Genomic DNA, 14,380 nt, shown 5'->3' with positions numbered 1-14,380 from the left:
CACGGCACAAAGGCTGGGTGCCGCACTGTGACGGTGGCGCTGGGATTTGCAGTCAGGCAGCGTTACGGGCAGCCCGTCCTCAACGCGGCGCTGCAGACAGGCGTTTGTAAGGGGCAGCCCTGGAGCGCGCGCCGCCGTATATAAGCGGCGCGGGGTCCTCTGGGCGTGGTCCTGTCACGCTCGCACGGGGTGGAGGCTGAGGTGGCCATGGCGGATTTCGATCCTTACGACGATCGGGCCTACAGCAGCTTCGGCGGAGGCCGGGGGTGAGTGCGGGGCTGGGGGGGAGAGAAGGGGGACGAGCAGCTGGGGAACGCAGCGGGAATAGGGAAGGGAGGGAGGAAGGGAGATCTGTACCCTGCTTCGGCCTGGGAGGAGGGGGCGCGGCCTGGCCAGGCCTAGCATGGCCCCTGCACTGTGCAATGGCGGCCGAGAGGGGAAAGGGAAGGGATGGGGATAGGAACGGGAATAGGGATAGGGATAGGGATGGGATGGGGGTGGGGATGGGGATGGGGATAGGTGTGGGGTGGGATAAGGATGGGATAAGGATGGGATAAGGATGGGGATAAGGATGGGATAAGGATGGGATAAGGATAGGGATAAGGATGGGGAAGGGGAAAGGGATGGGATGGGGGTGGGGATGAGGGTGGGGATGGTGCCTCCATAGAGCTCGGCGGCACCTCTCGTTGCCCAGTTCGGTTTGGGGGGCGGCTGAGATCCCTGGGGGCAGAATCCTTCGTGCGGCCCATAGGAGTGTGGCGAGGTTTGAGGTCTGGCTGCTTTGGAGCTCCGGGAAGGGGCGGGGGGGTGAGGTGCGCGGCGATGCGATCACAGGGGACGGGGAACGTGGGAGGGGTGGGGAGGGGATTTAGGGAGGTGTTGGGCCGCAGCCAAGGCGGGATGTGAGGAGTTACTGCAGGGCAGCTATGGGAGGATGGAGCTTCCTCCAATGAAGGGTTTGAGGAGGGTGGGAGCCTCTGGAGCCGGCAGTGCGATGCCCACGGTGGGCTGCCCTACGGCGTTATCCAGAGTCCAGGGGGTGACTCGAAATCATGGAGCCTTAGGAACAGAGATCATCTCTGTATCCACGCTGGAAGCTATTCATGTTAGAGGAAAGGGAAGTGGGCTACAAAAGCAATAGCAATTTCAAAGTTTGCCTTAAATGACGTTAGGGAATTCACAGAATTATCAAGGTTGGAAAAGACCTAGAAGAACATCTTAGTCCAACCAAATTCAGGTAAACTTCTTAAAGGTTGGTGTAGTGCAAGGTAGTCTGCTCTAAATTAAAACAATGGGCATAAAACTGGGAAATAAACTCTTTGCAAGCAAGTTTTAATGAGTACACTGTTTTTATAGTTGTCATTCTAGAGATGTTTCTAAACAACAGTGTTCTCATCGTCTGTGCTTAAAGGAATTAATGGGTTTAATCTCTTTGGCTGTTCAGGTTGCAGGGAGTGTTGCTGAGATCGGAACAGGAGCGAGTTTTTGTCTTTAGCACTTAAACTTTCTGAATTAGTTTTTCTGCACGTGGTTTTCCTTCCTCTGAAGGGAGACATCCCAGAACAAACAGATGATACAGCTGCTTAGAAATCTGCTTTGACAATGATGACAGCCTGAAGTGGCACTTGACACTCGTAACTAATTCAGGTGTTGCTATAGAATCTGCCCTTGTCACTGTAGGCATGTAGCATGAAGTAATAAAGCTGAAATTAAAATGTCCCTTTCATATTCAGATTTCTTGAAGTGAGCACTTGAACTTGCTCTCGGGCAAGACTTGGATGCATTGAACTAATTAGTAGGTACCTCTGCAGGTGTCCCTGGTAAGTCAGTAGCATCCGATTCAGTAGACTAGATTGTAATAGCTCCCTCTGCTAAGTGTGAGGTCTGATAATGTGTAGCATAGTGAAAACGTGGCTGTTACTCTTGAAGGTTCTGGTTAAGGAATCCTTTCTGCCTCCTGCTTGTTGCTGTAGGGCTGCAGAATCACAGCTTGGCTGCTCCTTCCCTTCAGTTTGGCCACCTGTCTCAGTCCACCAAAAAATAACCTGATTATAGGGATTCTTCTTCCTGCCTTTGCAGGTTTACTGTAAATATACCCAATTCTCCTGTGTAGGTGATGTAATTATTACCTCATTGTGTCTCAGCAAGAGTTGCACTGAGTGGGAAATGCAGACATGAGCATTTTGGTGTGACCCAGGTCACCGAGTTCAGGGATGTTTTTAGTTATAGTTGACGTACTGTTGTATTTTGTTACAAACTCAGCACATGGTTGCAGTCTTATCTGGTTACTGGATTCAGCCTTATTTATTTTCATTGTTGGAGAAATGCAGCAACATGTAGGAATAGTTTCTTCTGGTATTGCAAAAATAGTAAGGGCTGTACGCAGAGCTTATAGGATGCTGTTTGAAACCCTGTTTATGACTTCTTGTGTTCCTCAAATAGCCTAGAATACCAGATATATTATTTTATAACTGAGACCTTCCATCCATTGCATGTTAATTCCGCTTTCTAAGTGGTGGTAGCTGTAGTTGGAGCCCTGGCTCGTGCTCTCTTTCCTGTGTTGGTGCATTGCCTTCCAGCTGGTGAGATCACCTTGTTGATAAGGCTGAGAATTCATCTTTAGGGTGTACGTTCAGATGTATTAGTTTGCTGAGCTGTGTGATTGACAGCCCAATAAACATGGTGAGAGACAAAGGGGTAGAAAGCTGCTTTGTAGAATTGACCAAAGCAGTTTTGATGTGGTGGTAGGATTTAATAAAAGGTCGAGACTTTGGGCTGTAAATTAAATGTATGGCATTTTAATAGCTGTGAAATCATCAATGAAAATAAAGGGTAAAGATATGCAACTTCTGCATGTTTCTGAGGTCCTTAGAGCAGCTCTGTGCTCTTGAGTTCTTTCTTAAAGCTTGCTCATGTGGCTGCAGTTAGTTTTGCTGTACATTCATAGCACGTGGATATAGAAGCTTTGATTCTTGAGCAACGTGCTGATTTGCTGATTTGCAATAGGCACCAAGGACAGGCTTACCTTGCAAGAGTTAAGGAATCTCATCCAAGATTTCAACATGATGTCATTCATTTGCAATAAAATATTTATTCTGGATTGGAGAAGGATTTGAAAAAGGTGGATAAATACATTGCTTGCCCTCTGGATTTTTGGCTGTACGCATCTGGCCAGAATAATATTTGACCCTCTGCAGAAGTCTAATTAGTCCTTGTCATCCAAGCAAATCCTGCTTTAATACACTCCTTCAGTGTCCTTCAGTTCCAGTGTCCTTTTAAATGCACGGTGACTGACTTGGAAAGGGAGCAGGCATGAACAAAATCCACTACAAGTGGATTTATTAAAGGGGAGAGTATGGACAGAGTCAAAGTTAGCCATCTCAGATAACTCAGTCTGCTTAGGCAATGCACATGGTGTTGCTGTGTTGACTGGGGCATCATGTAGTCAAGAAATTTAGGAGCTGCAAATTAAGGGCCTTTGCTCTCTGTAATTGAGATCAAAGTTATCTTTAGATGCTTAGGCTGTATGGGAGATTAACACAGATGTTTTATATGAATACAGTGAAGAATTTAGCTGGCACTTGTCTAGTTCTTCAGCAGCTGGTGCTATGGATTTAAATGAGGCTGAAAAAGGGTATGAAAAGACAACTTTGTTTTCTTCTGCCTTATTTGTGAACCACAAAGGAAGAAGGAAACATCCGAGTACCACTTAAATTGTTTTGTTCTGCCTTTAGAATGTCTTGTTCAGCCGAGCTGTTCAGTATTTGTTCCAGATCAGGTTCCCTTTAGATACCTGACAGCTGATTCCTGCAGTAACTTTTTGGGGTCAAAAGATGTTTAAACTATCGTGGAATTGATGATGCACGTTTAATTCAATGGTTTGTTTCCATGTAAGCTTCAGGATGTGGCTGTGCCATGCAACAATTTCTTTACTGCTGTAAGTTATTCTTAAGATCTAGTCCGTGGTGTGTTGTTTTTTCTTAGAGTAGGAAGCAGTGTGGATAGCTCCATGTTGCTACAATCTTAATGTCTTGTGATACAGGGAAGTTCAGTCCTCACTCCATCTTTTCCCATTGGAGTACTGGTCAGGTAGTGTTGTAAAGCTGTTGGCAGGACTGTTGTGGAGGTGATGGGTACAGATCAAGGGCCTCTAACAGAAGCTGGTGAGAAAATCCACTCCCAGGAGGTCAGTCAGCATCGTACTGCTCTATTGGCTGTGCTGGGAGTCCTGTTCAGAAATGGGCTGTGCTTTTTCACCAGGTCTCGTGGTGGTGGCCTTGGTCCACGCAAACAGAAAGAGCTGCCAACAGAGCCCCCTTTCACAGCCTATGTGGGAAATCTACCCTTCAACACTGTTCAAGGAGACATAGATGCCATCTTCAAGGATCTCAGCGTAAGGAGCGTACGACTAGTCAGAGACAAGGAAACAGACAAATTTAAAGGTGAGTGTTCAGGATTTAGTTTGTTTACTGGGAGGAGAAAATTATCATTTCAACGACTAATTTCAGGCTCCACTGTAACATTAGTTTGATACGTGCTTGTTCTGCCACGCTGACTTACATGAGGTCTTTCACCAACAAATAAGTCAATATTTTCCCCATCATGAAAGACTCTCAAGCCTTGTTTGTTTTTTATTGTATTTTATAATAAAACTGAAGTGTCTGACCCACCTCAGACTGAACATCTTAAGTTTTGTGTGTGTATATAATCTTTGTTTAGAAGATTCCCATTGCTTTGCCTTTTTCTAAGATATGAAGGGCAGTTAGGTAAGCCATTCACGTGGTTGCGTTAAAGTGAATCATATTTCCATTGGAAGTAGCTTCTGGAAAGGGAGTGCATTTCTAAGTCACTCTGTTAGGGGATGAAGGTTTAATGCAAGGAGTCTCAGAAGAAGCATAGTGAATTCATTCACTAAGTGATGTGACAAAAGCAGGCTCCCAGCCAGCAGGTACCTCAGTTTTTTGTTGAAAGATGCTAATAACAAATGTCAATATTCAGCTAAATACTTAGTGTAAGTCGTAAATCAAATATAACCTGTCATGAGAATGTAAAGGGAAGGAAACCATCGTGCTCCCACTTGTGTAGTACCTGTGCAGAGTTCTGCTGCAGGAGCTGTCCCAGCTGTTAATAACCATAGGTATAAATTATAAATGAGTTCATCTTTAATGATGGTTGATTGGAGTTGTGTGCATCTTGCGCTTATCCTAGCTCATAGCTGAAAGAGAAGGGACACATACGGGAAGAGAAGCTTCTTATAAATGCCCTTTAAAATGCTGGTATTGACTTACAAGGTGTTTTTTTTTTTTTACAGGATTTTGTTATGTAGAGTTTGATGAAGTGGAGTCACTCAAGGAAGCTCTTACATATGATGGTGCAGTAAGTATATTTCCAATTAATTTGTGAAATAGTTGAGCACAAGTCTTGCACTCCTTGGCAGCCCACCAGAAAGAGATTTTCCTCTTTATATTTAACAGCTTTTGGGTGACCGATCACTCCGAGTGGACATAGCAGAAGGCAGAAAACAGGATAAAGGTGGCTTTGGTTTCAGAAAAGGCGGACCTGATGACAGAGGTGAATTCTATTTTCCTAGATATCTGCTTTTTCAATATAGCTATTGTAATTATGACTTTTGGTGTGAGCTAATGCATGCAAGGCACACAGATCAACATGAAGAGTATACAGGAAGGAAGATTTGTATGTGTCGTCTTAAATGTAGCTGCTGCCGCTCCTGAAATGCCTGCAGTAGATGTGCTTTGTGTCCAAGAGCTGAACGTGTTGTCACTCCTAACCCAGGAAGTGAGACCAATACCCTTAGCAATGGACGGTGTCTGGCAGAGAGCAATCATAAGTCCAAGAGTCTGATCTGCTACTGTTCTTTTTATGATATAAGACAGTGAGTAAGCAGTGTCTCCTGTAAGCAGGCTTTGCTGTTGATAAAACTGAATTCACTGAAGTTTTTCATGCAACGTGTATTAGAGAAGCTTTCCTGATGAGGTATTTTTGGTTAATATAAACTAATCTTTTGTTCCTTTCCAATGGAACTTGGCAGTACTGAAATGAAGCGTTTCCAGCAGCATGGCACTGGAGATTGAAGGACTGGACTTAGGTTTGGTGTCCCGTTGATCAGTCTTTCCCACAGCTTTAGATCTGAACACAATTGTGGCTTTTTTCCTAGGAATGGGAGGAGGTTCCCGAGAAACCAGAGGAGGTGGATGGGATTCCAGAGATGACTTCGGTTCTGGTACCAGTATTAACACTTATATAGGCAGCCTAAAAGGCACTGAAATGTTCTCACTTCCATGTCAGCTACATTTGTCCTCATTTCTGTTTTGACTCAATCTACTGTGTGCCAGCTCTGGATGTGCTATGGCTACAGTGGGATTCTTAAAGGGGAAACTTGATTCGCATTGTAACAAAGGAAGTGGTCTTACATTTTTAGTTGTTATGAAATGATTTAAGTTACTTCTTTGAATGTTGGTGGTGGTGTCAAGGTTTTAAGCACTGCATTTCTTAGGCATGAACCCAAGTACATTTATTTAATAATACCAGAAATGGATGGGTCATGTGGAAAAACTGCTATTGGTGCTGTATTCTCTCAAATGTGGAGGCTTTAAGCTGTTAAAATGTAACGTCATGTGTGTATTCCTGAAATACTGATGTCTACAAAGGTGTGTTAGAGTTCCAAAGTACATCTGCGAGCAGTTCCTGAAGGTTAGGTCTGTTACAGTAGTGCAAGTTGCAGCAAATGACTGAAGTTAGAGCTGAGTTAGAAGGTAGTGATAGTGCCACTGTTTGTTTTTTGACTTCCAGTTAGTTTTTAATTATAGGTATCCAAGGTGGCATTAACAGCTGTGCTTTTGTCCTCTGAAATTGTGGGTTTGGCCCATTTTCTGATGGGGAGATGTTGGCAAGTGCAATGTTGCAATGTCTGGTCTCTGCCTGAGTGGAATGGACAAAGCAGAAGGAGCGGTGACAAAGTGCACCATTGCCACTAGCATGGAACTGAAGCATGATGCTGGAGAGAATAAGCTTGCTACAGTGCTGTGCTTAACCTGCCTTTGTAGCTTAGCATTCTCGTGTCACAGCCTCCATAGCCTTATAGCTTTTTTGGCAGCTTCTTCAAATACAGATATGTTTCATCTGGACAAGTGATTTTTTTTTGTGCCAGAAGTTTAGCATTTAAGTCTTAGTTGCTACAGAAGTTTTTCTCAGGTTCCATTGCACTGGATCAAGTCTTTAAAAATGCTGTTTGGCACTGAAGCAGAGGATTGTCCTGCAATTCTGCCATATGCTGAGTAGGAGCAGAAACATTCAGATGGGAACACAACAAGCAGCTTCTGAAAAGCGATTCAAGTCCACTTCAATATGTTACTAGATTGAAATATCTTCTTCCCATTGAATGCAGATGGAGTAACAGGAATCTACCCAGATAGTCACTGGTAGGAAATGGAAGTCCAGTCAGTGACTGTTAGTTTTGGGTGGGTTTTGATGTACAGACTGAAGGAATGTAGTCAGTTTCATATTGGAAGTCTAGCCTGCTAGTTGTATAAGTGGAAAGCTATGGAGTTTTACTACTCCCTGCTTCTTTTCCCATTTGTTCTGTTTCTGCAGGTTTCATGCTATGGTTGTGAGCAGTGTGATCTTGTGACTGCAGCAGTACTCAGGGTATTTCTAGTGTTATCTCTGAATTCACCTTATAGTGTTAAGTCTGAAGTTGAGGTTGAAGCATGTACTTTAACAGTGCTTGATGACCCTTCCTCAAAGACTGAGCCTCTAGGTGAATAAATGAGGTTCTGAACGTGGCACAGTATGGTTTCGTATGGAATCTTGTGACTCTTCCAGAACATGTTAGAAATCTGAAGCAATCTGTCTACAGACAAAGGCTCTCAGTGCATCATCTCGGACTGGCAACCGTGACTTGCAAGGCTTTCCAGTCATCCAAATAAAAATCTAGGTTATGAGTACTGTGAAGCGTGAGCTTTAAGTTCATCATTTTCCTTCTTCAGGATTCAAAGATGATGATTTCTTGGGAGGCCGGGGTAGAGGAACTCGCCCTGGAGATCGACGACCACCGGGTGCCTTAATGGGAAGTGGTCGTTTCCGAGATGGGCCTCCCCTTCGTGGATCTTCCATGGACTTCAGGGAGCCAACAGAAGGTAAACTCGTCTGTAACGCGGTCTTTCCTTTAAGAATGACTGTGATTTTTCTTTATCAGATTAAAGCTGCTGCCCTCGACAGACAAATCTTAAACTTTACTTTTCTTTTTTCCAGAGGAAAGAGCGCAGCGGCCCCGACTTCAGCTCAAACCTCGAACAGTCGGTACTCCCCTCAATCAAGTAGCCAACCCAAATTCTGCTATCTTTGGTGGAGCCAAGCCCCGAGAGGAAGTAGTAAAGGAGCACGACTGAGTTTGGTGTTGAGAGGGAATGGGGAGGCGGGAGAAAACGCAAGACAGTACAGAGTGACTAGCTCTGCTGGAATGTCAACCCTGCAGTTTACCATTCCTGCCATCTGGCATTTGTCCTCTTTGAAACCGAAAACACAGAGCTTGTGAATGCATGTCAGCTGTTAACAAGTGGTTTTTAGTATGTTCTTGGCTTTGCTGTATCTAGTGCCTGCTTTGTGCTGAGTTTCCTCTTCTGTTTCCTTCCAAGCAGCACAGTTGCCAGTAGATAAGGCAGTGTGGCTGCTTCCACGAGTGTGGAGGTCTATGGACAAAGGTGCTGCTTCACTTCCTCCTTTCTGGGTTTCTTTTACTTTAGAAGCACAGGTTAGACTTAGTTACGACTCCATATTGTTTCCTTTTACTTCCTCAGTGCTCCTCTTCTGACCTGCATGTCTTGTTCTGTATTGCTGTGGCTCTGAAGAGGAAAACTGGAGAGTCCAGATGAGTTGAACAGAATAATTTACAGTTCTAACCATGTGGTGAAATACCATTTAGGATAATTGATGAGTAGTTGTGTAGAGCGGAGCCCCTTATAAAACTAAGGAGGTAGCTGCCCTTTTCTCACAGGTTACCTGGAAGTATCGATAGCTGCAAATAAAGTTGGCTGAGAAGCCTGGCAAATAGGTGGAATCAGTATGGATAAAGCACCTGCCAGCAGAGTGCTGCTGATAAGACTTTTGTAGACTCAGAATGGTATGATACTACGCTCCTGAGCTCGAGGTTAGTGCTGCAAAACTGTGCCTGTTGGAGCACAGCTGCTCACTGGCTCTTCTTACTTTTCTTTGGGTTTTACATGTTTGGTAAAAAATTTTTAAATGAAGTTTCTACAGGTAAAACTGACTTTTTTTATTTCAGGAGTATATACTTTGCCATGCGGTATGTAATTGCCATTACCCCCTGTATTTCTTTGCCCAGTGGTGTACAGTTTTAAGACCTCTGCTTTCACAGTACCATTAAAATGGGCGGATTAGAAATAGTTACTCTATAGATTCTCTTCATGTAGAAGTTTGGGTGGAAAGCATCTCTAATTGCTGCATCTCTCTGAACTTGAAGTGTTTCTTGCAATTCTTGGGTGTTCGGTGTGGGAGGAGGGAGGGGGAAGCTGGAACTAAAGGGAGAGAGAGCACGTGATGTTTGAAAACAGAATCTGGTTCTCTAACACTGAAGTGTGGATACATCCAATGCATGAGAAACGTGAGCCCCTAATATTAGTGCTGACAGCTTTCAGCTAAAACAACCAGCACACCAAAGTTCTTGGAAGCATGGCTGCTTCACTGCCAGCAACCGCTGCTGGTGGTGAATTCCTTCTCTAAAGTTACTTTTGTAATGTCAGAGTCCCAGCAACTCACAGAACGACTCTTTCCTTCCTTCTGCCTGTCACTTAATCTGCTTCTGAGATAAGAACCATTTGTCTAACACTAATAATTTAAGACAGACATGCATTTGTGTGGTTGTATTCCAAACCAGTAATTGACCTATTTACATCTCCAACGTGGAAAAGATTTTAAGAACAAATACCCATATAAAATTCACCTCTAGTCAAGACAGTTGACTTTTAAATGTTTAAAAAGAAAAAAAAAAAGAACAAAAAAAAAAAAAAAAGAAAAAGAAAAAAGACAAGAATTCCAGACACTTAACACATTCTGCTTCATAACAAAGTAAGTTTATGGATATGGTATTTTGTGAATGATCTTTTAAATAAAAGAAAACATTAAGTAATATTTAACACTGGTCTTTATTTGAGTCTGCTGTAGCTTGTGTCCATCTCCCCCTCCAAAGTTCTTTAACGCTGTATTGATTTGGAAGTAATGGATACTTAAATAAGGGGGGGTTGGAAAGAAGAAGGGGAGAAATATAATCTAGGCAAGTACTAAACTGTAGAACTAGGTGGATCTGGACTGTAGGAGGCAGTGAAGTAAAAATCATGTAGGAGAGGAAGCAAGTCCAGGTTTGTTCTGTGGCTTTAAGTTCTATTGCAAATGCTGCAGGGCAGGATTTGGAAGTATTGAAGCTTTTACTTCCTGAAGCTCCTGGTAACGTTTCCTAACAGCTGAATTCTGCTGCTCTCTGAAAACGGTGCCCTGTCTGGTGAAGGGTAAAACGTGTGTGCTTTGAGTTGGAGTTGTGCATTCTAATGTGGTGTGTTTGGTAAGGCAAAATGAATAGATCAGCTTGCTGTTTTCCTGCCTGGTTTCTCCCAATATCGATCTGTTTCCTGCTGGTTGTAACTGTTAATGTTGTTGTTGCCCTGTGTTTTCAAGTAGATGCATACTGCAGGGTAAGTTAAAAGCCATGTGTTTAGTTCTTAATTGAAGAAATGAGCTTTGGCCTTCATTCCTACTGGTTTTACTGCTTTCCATAGTATGAAATGATGGGAAGTGTTTGTCTTCCAGCTATTGGGTCAGCTCTGTATCCTCAAACGTGCCATCGTGACAGTGTGAGCATTGGATCCCTCTCAGGAGTGACTTGCTGGCTGCACAGCACTGCCTGTCCCACGTGGCTGCTCTCAGATGCAGAAGGGCTAATGGCTGGAGATGGCGTCCTTCAGCTGCTTCCATAAGGCTTGCTTGTAGTTGGTCTTTCAAACATGATTATAGTGGCAATAATTTCATTACTGTGCATGGTTGTGTTTGTAGAAGTGACACTGGTTTGTGAGGGAAGGAAAAAAGCTCATCTCATTCGATTTTCTCTTCCCACCAACCTTTCACTTAAGAGTTTCCTACTAGTGAAAGCAGCCTGATCCCCAAATAGTCGCCTTTTAATAGTTCAGATACATAAATTGGCATTGCCTGGTTTCCTTTGGGTTGTTGCACCTTATGTCAGCAGTTGTAAAAGCTATTTAATTTCCTTATGATTGGGTTGTTTAAGTTTATAAGAGGAAACAAGACGACTCCCAGCAGCAAAACACAGCTCGAGCTGTAGTGCTTCATTTCACCTCGAGGCTTAACCTGGATGGCAAAGCCTGGAGCAGGTTACTGCACTAGTAGCAGATGGGTAATTCACTTTGTAGATGTTCATATTCTCACCAAGTAATTTCTAGTAGAGTTGTTGGTTTCTTTTCCCAGCTTGAACTTAAGGAAAACTGCAGTCAGGAATGCAGTAGGTAGTTTTGATACTGAAATGGAATTGAACAGCTCTGCTGTTTGTGAACTGAGGGCTTTGCATTCCTCCTGTTTGGCTGCAGGTTGAGGAGGTTGCTGTGGTGTGTATCTGATGTGCTGCAGAGCTGTACTGTCAACCACCAGCAGTAAATAAGCACAGCTCTGTACATGGGGTGGTCCCGAGTGCTAAACCACCACCTGCTTTGATAACAGCACCGCGGTGGGTGCTGCCTTGTGGTCATGAGTGCTGTTTGGTGGCTGAGCAGATGAGTGGGGACATTGAGCTGTTCAGATGATGGGCTGGTGGTGGAGCTGTGCCCTCAGGGCTGACTGATGTGTGTAGTGTCATTGAGGTGCTGGATATGCTGCTGTGACTGAGGAGCTGTGCTGACCCTGCAGTTGTGTTGTGTGCACTGCAGCTGGCTGTGGTTGAGTTTCAGCCCAGCCCTCACAGTCCTGGGCTCTATTTGAGTAGTGCTGATATTTTTACAACCTGCCCTGTGTGTTCTGTTACGGTTTCAATACCACCTTTAGCACGTCGCCTGCTGGGAGCATTGCTGTAGTTTGATCATATTCATCGACTTTGCTTTCTGAAGTGGTTTGATCCTGATGTGACCCCCAAGCTTGGTGCACATAAGTAATAGCAATATCCTGATGATGTTCTGGGCCAGCTGTGAGCTATTGAAGCTCCACGTGTCCAGCTTGCAGCTTTTCAGCTCTATGGGGCTGTGCAGGAGCCCTGCTGGTGTCTGCTGTGCAAAGCTGAGATGGACACAAGGAATGGAGATCAGGCTGTGGCCGCACATGCAGTGTTATGGAATGCATTTAGTGTCACTGTTCTTAGGTCTTAGGTCACGTTCCTCGTGTTACTGTAACTGTTGGGTTACTCCATCAAAAGCATTTTAGGGTTTCCTGTTCCATAGCTTTTCCCATTGCTGAATGACTGTGACTTTGCCTGCTCCCTTTGCAGGCTGAATGCAACTTCAGCTTCCCTCATTTCTGTCCCCTTTGCAGCAAAATGTGTCCGAGGGCTTTAAGGACCTCACAGAAACGCTGCTTAATCCACACTCTGCTGTGTAAAGCTCTGCAGCACCCCGGGGTTGGTGTCATTGCTGGGAACGTTGCTGGTTGCACCTTGTTGCCCTGTAGGTTTCAGCCAGGTCCGTGTTATAGTGGCAGGGATTTCCTTCCCACCATGACGTCGTTCTGTTCTGTCACCGTGCTCCCCAAAATCCGCCTCTTCCTTTTGAACAAACCAAAAAATCACCGAGTACCTCTATGATGAACCCCCTGCAAAACCTGTACTGTAACCAACCTGTCAACTTTGTATCGCTGTACCAAACTCCAATAAAAGCATTCAAACCTTCTAGGATTTGTGTGCCAATAGAAGACTGATTTTTTTGTCTCTGTGGATGAACTGAGAAGGGTAAGAATGGGATGAAGCTTTAATGCACCGCAGGGTTGATGCAGGGTTAGGGTTGATGCAGGGTTTGGCTTTTGGGCAGGTTTTAGTCCGGCTCGGAGCTGTGAGCTCCCTTGTAGCAGCTCATATCTGTGGCTGTCACGGAGCTGCTTTCAGTTTCAAATGCTGAGATCAGATCTGCAGCTGGGGCTTGGCAGGAGGCGACACTTCCCCTTTAGCAGAAGGAAACGCTCCTTTCATTGCAGCTTAGAGGAAAAGCTGCTTCTTGTCCTTCACAAAATGCTCTCGCGCTGCTTTAACAGGGCAGAAAACCTCCGAGTTGTGACGTTCATTAAAAGCTGCCATGAAAATGGGGCTGAACCTTGTGGTTAAAACGAGGTTCTGGTCCCAGAGCTTCCTCCTGAGAGGTGGGATTGTGTTTCAGTGCTGATCCCTCACCGTGTTGGCAGCTTTTTGCTCTCAAAATGTTGGCAAAGGGCTCGTTGAACTTTGCTCAAGGTTTGCAGAATGGTGGGGGTTGTTGCTGCAGAATGGTGGGGTTTGGATCCTGCTCTGGTTTCTAATCATTTCCCCATTCACTCTTAGTCATGAGCTCAAGCAGAGGCGGCTTGTCTGTGATCAGAGCCCACCTCCATCAGAGCTGCTGGCGGCCGCCCCGAGGGCATTAAGGTGGTAAGTTGGGGAGGCTAAAAACTGCCTCCCCGCAGCCACTCTGGGGCCCGAGGTCTTTCTACAGCTGGTTGGTTACGTATGAAAAAGGAGAAGAAAGAAGAGGGTTTGGTTGAGTTGGTGAAGATGACTGAAGGTGAGTGTTAGTGTTTGCTCACAGGAGGAGCTTTGGATGAGGACAGAGAAAGATGGAGCTGTAGAGTGGCATTTCATGTCATTCATTGCAGTGGGCAATGGGGATGGAAGCTGGCTGTGTTAGCACAGGAAGGACATAGAAATAAGCAGGAGAGCAGCACTGCAATAGGTCTGATGTCTTCAGAGGGCGTCCCTCTGCCCAGGGCTGCAGTAATGAGGCTGGGATGATGCTGCCGCTTTGAATAGTTGTTCTCCTGTCCTTTGTGCTGCCCTTTGGGCACGGGGCAGCTTCCATCTGCTCTACTGCAGCTGAGCAATGGTTCCAAGGCACAATCCATGCTTAACACAGGCCTGTGCTGCAGCCCACAGCAGTTGGGGATGTCCGCACTGAGGCAGAGTCATCTCTGAAGCAGAGGGACGGGTCAGGGGGTGGTAAGTGGGTAAACTGACTGTTCCTAATAAAGCTCCTGGTGTGAAAAGGAGGAACTGTAATCGCCTCCAGCGCGTTCAGAGCAACGTTTCTGCTATAAGCAGTGGGTTTTTTATGCTTGTTGTCAGCTTGTGCTCAAACAGAGGAAAAAGCTGCTTGCAAACACCTCGAAAGCT

General features: G+C 45.0%; 1 protein-coding gene across 2 annotated transcripts; it reads left to right on the top strand.

The window, feature by feature from the left end:
- The first annotated feature begins 92 nt into the window (after nucleotides 1-92).
- EIF4H (eukaryotic translation initiation factor 4H) lies at nucleotides 93-12,914 on the top strand. Of its 2 annotated transcripts, XM_015880555.2 has the most exons (7): nucleotides 93-266; nucleotides 4,261-4,442; nucleotides 5,312-5,376; nucleotides 5,475-5,571; nucleotides 6,176-6,241; nucleotides 8,007-8,156; nucleotides 8,272-12,914. In XM_015880555.2, exons 1-7 carry the CDS (start codon nucleotides 208-210, stop codon nucleotides 8,406-8,408), a joined length of 756 nt encoding a protein of 251 aa, XP_015736041.1. In that variant the 5' UTR covers nucleotides 93-207; the 3' UTR covers nucleotides 8,409-12,914. The 2 variants fall into 2 exon arrangements, with proteins under 2 accessions (XP_015736041.1, XP_015736042.1); XM_015880556.2 differs by lacking the exon at nucleotides 6,176-6,241.
- The last annotated feature ends 1,466 nt before the right edge of the window (nucleotides 12,915-14,380 follow it).

Source organism: Coturnix japonica, chromosome 19 (genome assembly GCF_001577835.2).
Source record: "Coturnix japonica isolate 7356 chromosome 19, Coturnix japonica 2.1, whole genome shotgun sequence".
Taxonomy (NCBI): Eukaryota; Metazoa; Chordata; class Aves; order Galliformes; family Phasianidae; genus Coturnix; species Coturnix japonica.
This window is presented reverse-complemented; position numbering and strand designations above follow the sequence as displayed.

Bases quoted from the DNA above. Each gene is read 5' to 3' on its own strand.
- EIF4H (XM_015880555.2), top strand. From the start codon at position 208: ATGGCGGATTTCGATCCTTACGACGATCGGGCCTACAGCAGCTTCGGC. The intron at 4,443-5,311 runs GTGAGTGTTCAG...TTTTTTTTACAG, and splicing joins GGAAACAGACAAATTTAAAG to GATTTTGTTATGTAGAGTTT. The intron at 5,377-5,474 runs GTAAGTATATTT...TATATTTAACAG, and splicing joins CTCTTACATATGATGGTGCA to CTTTTGGGTGACCGATCACT.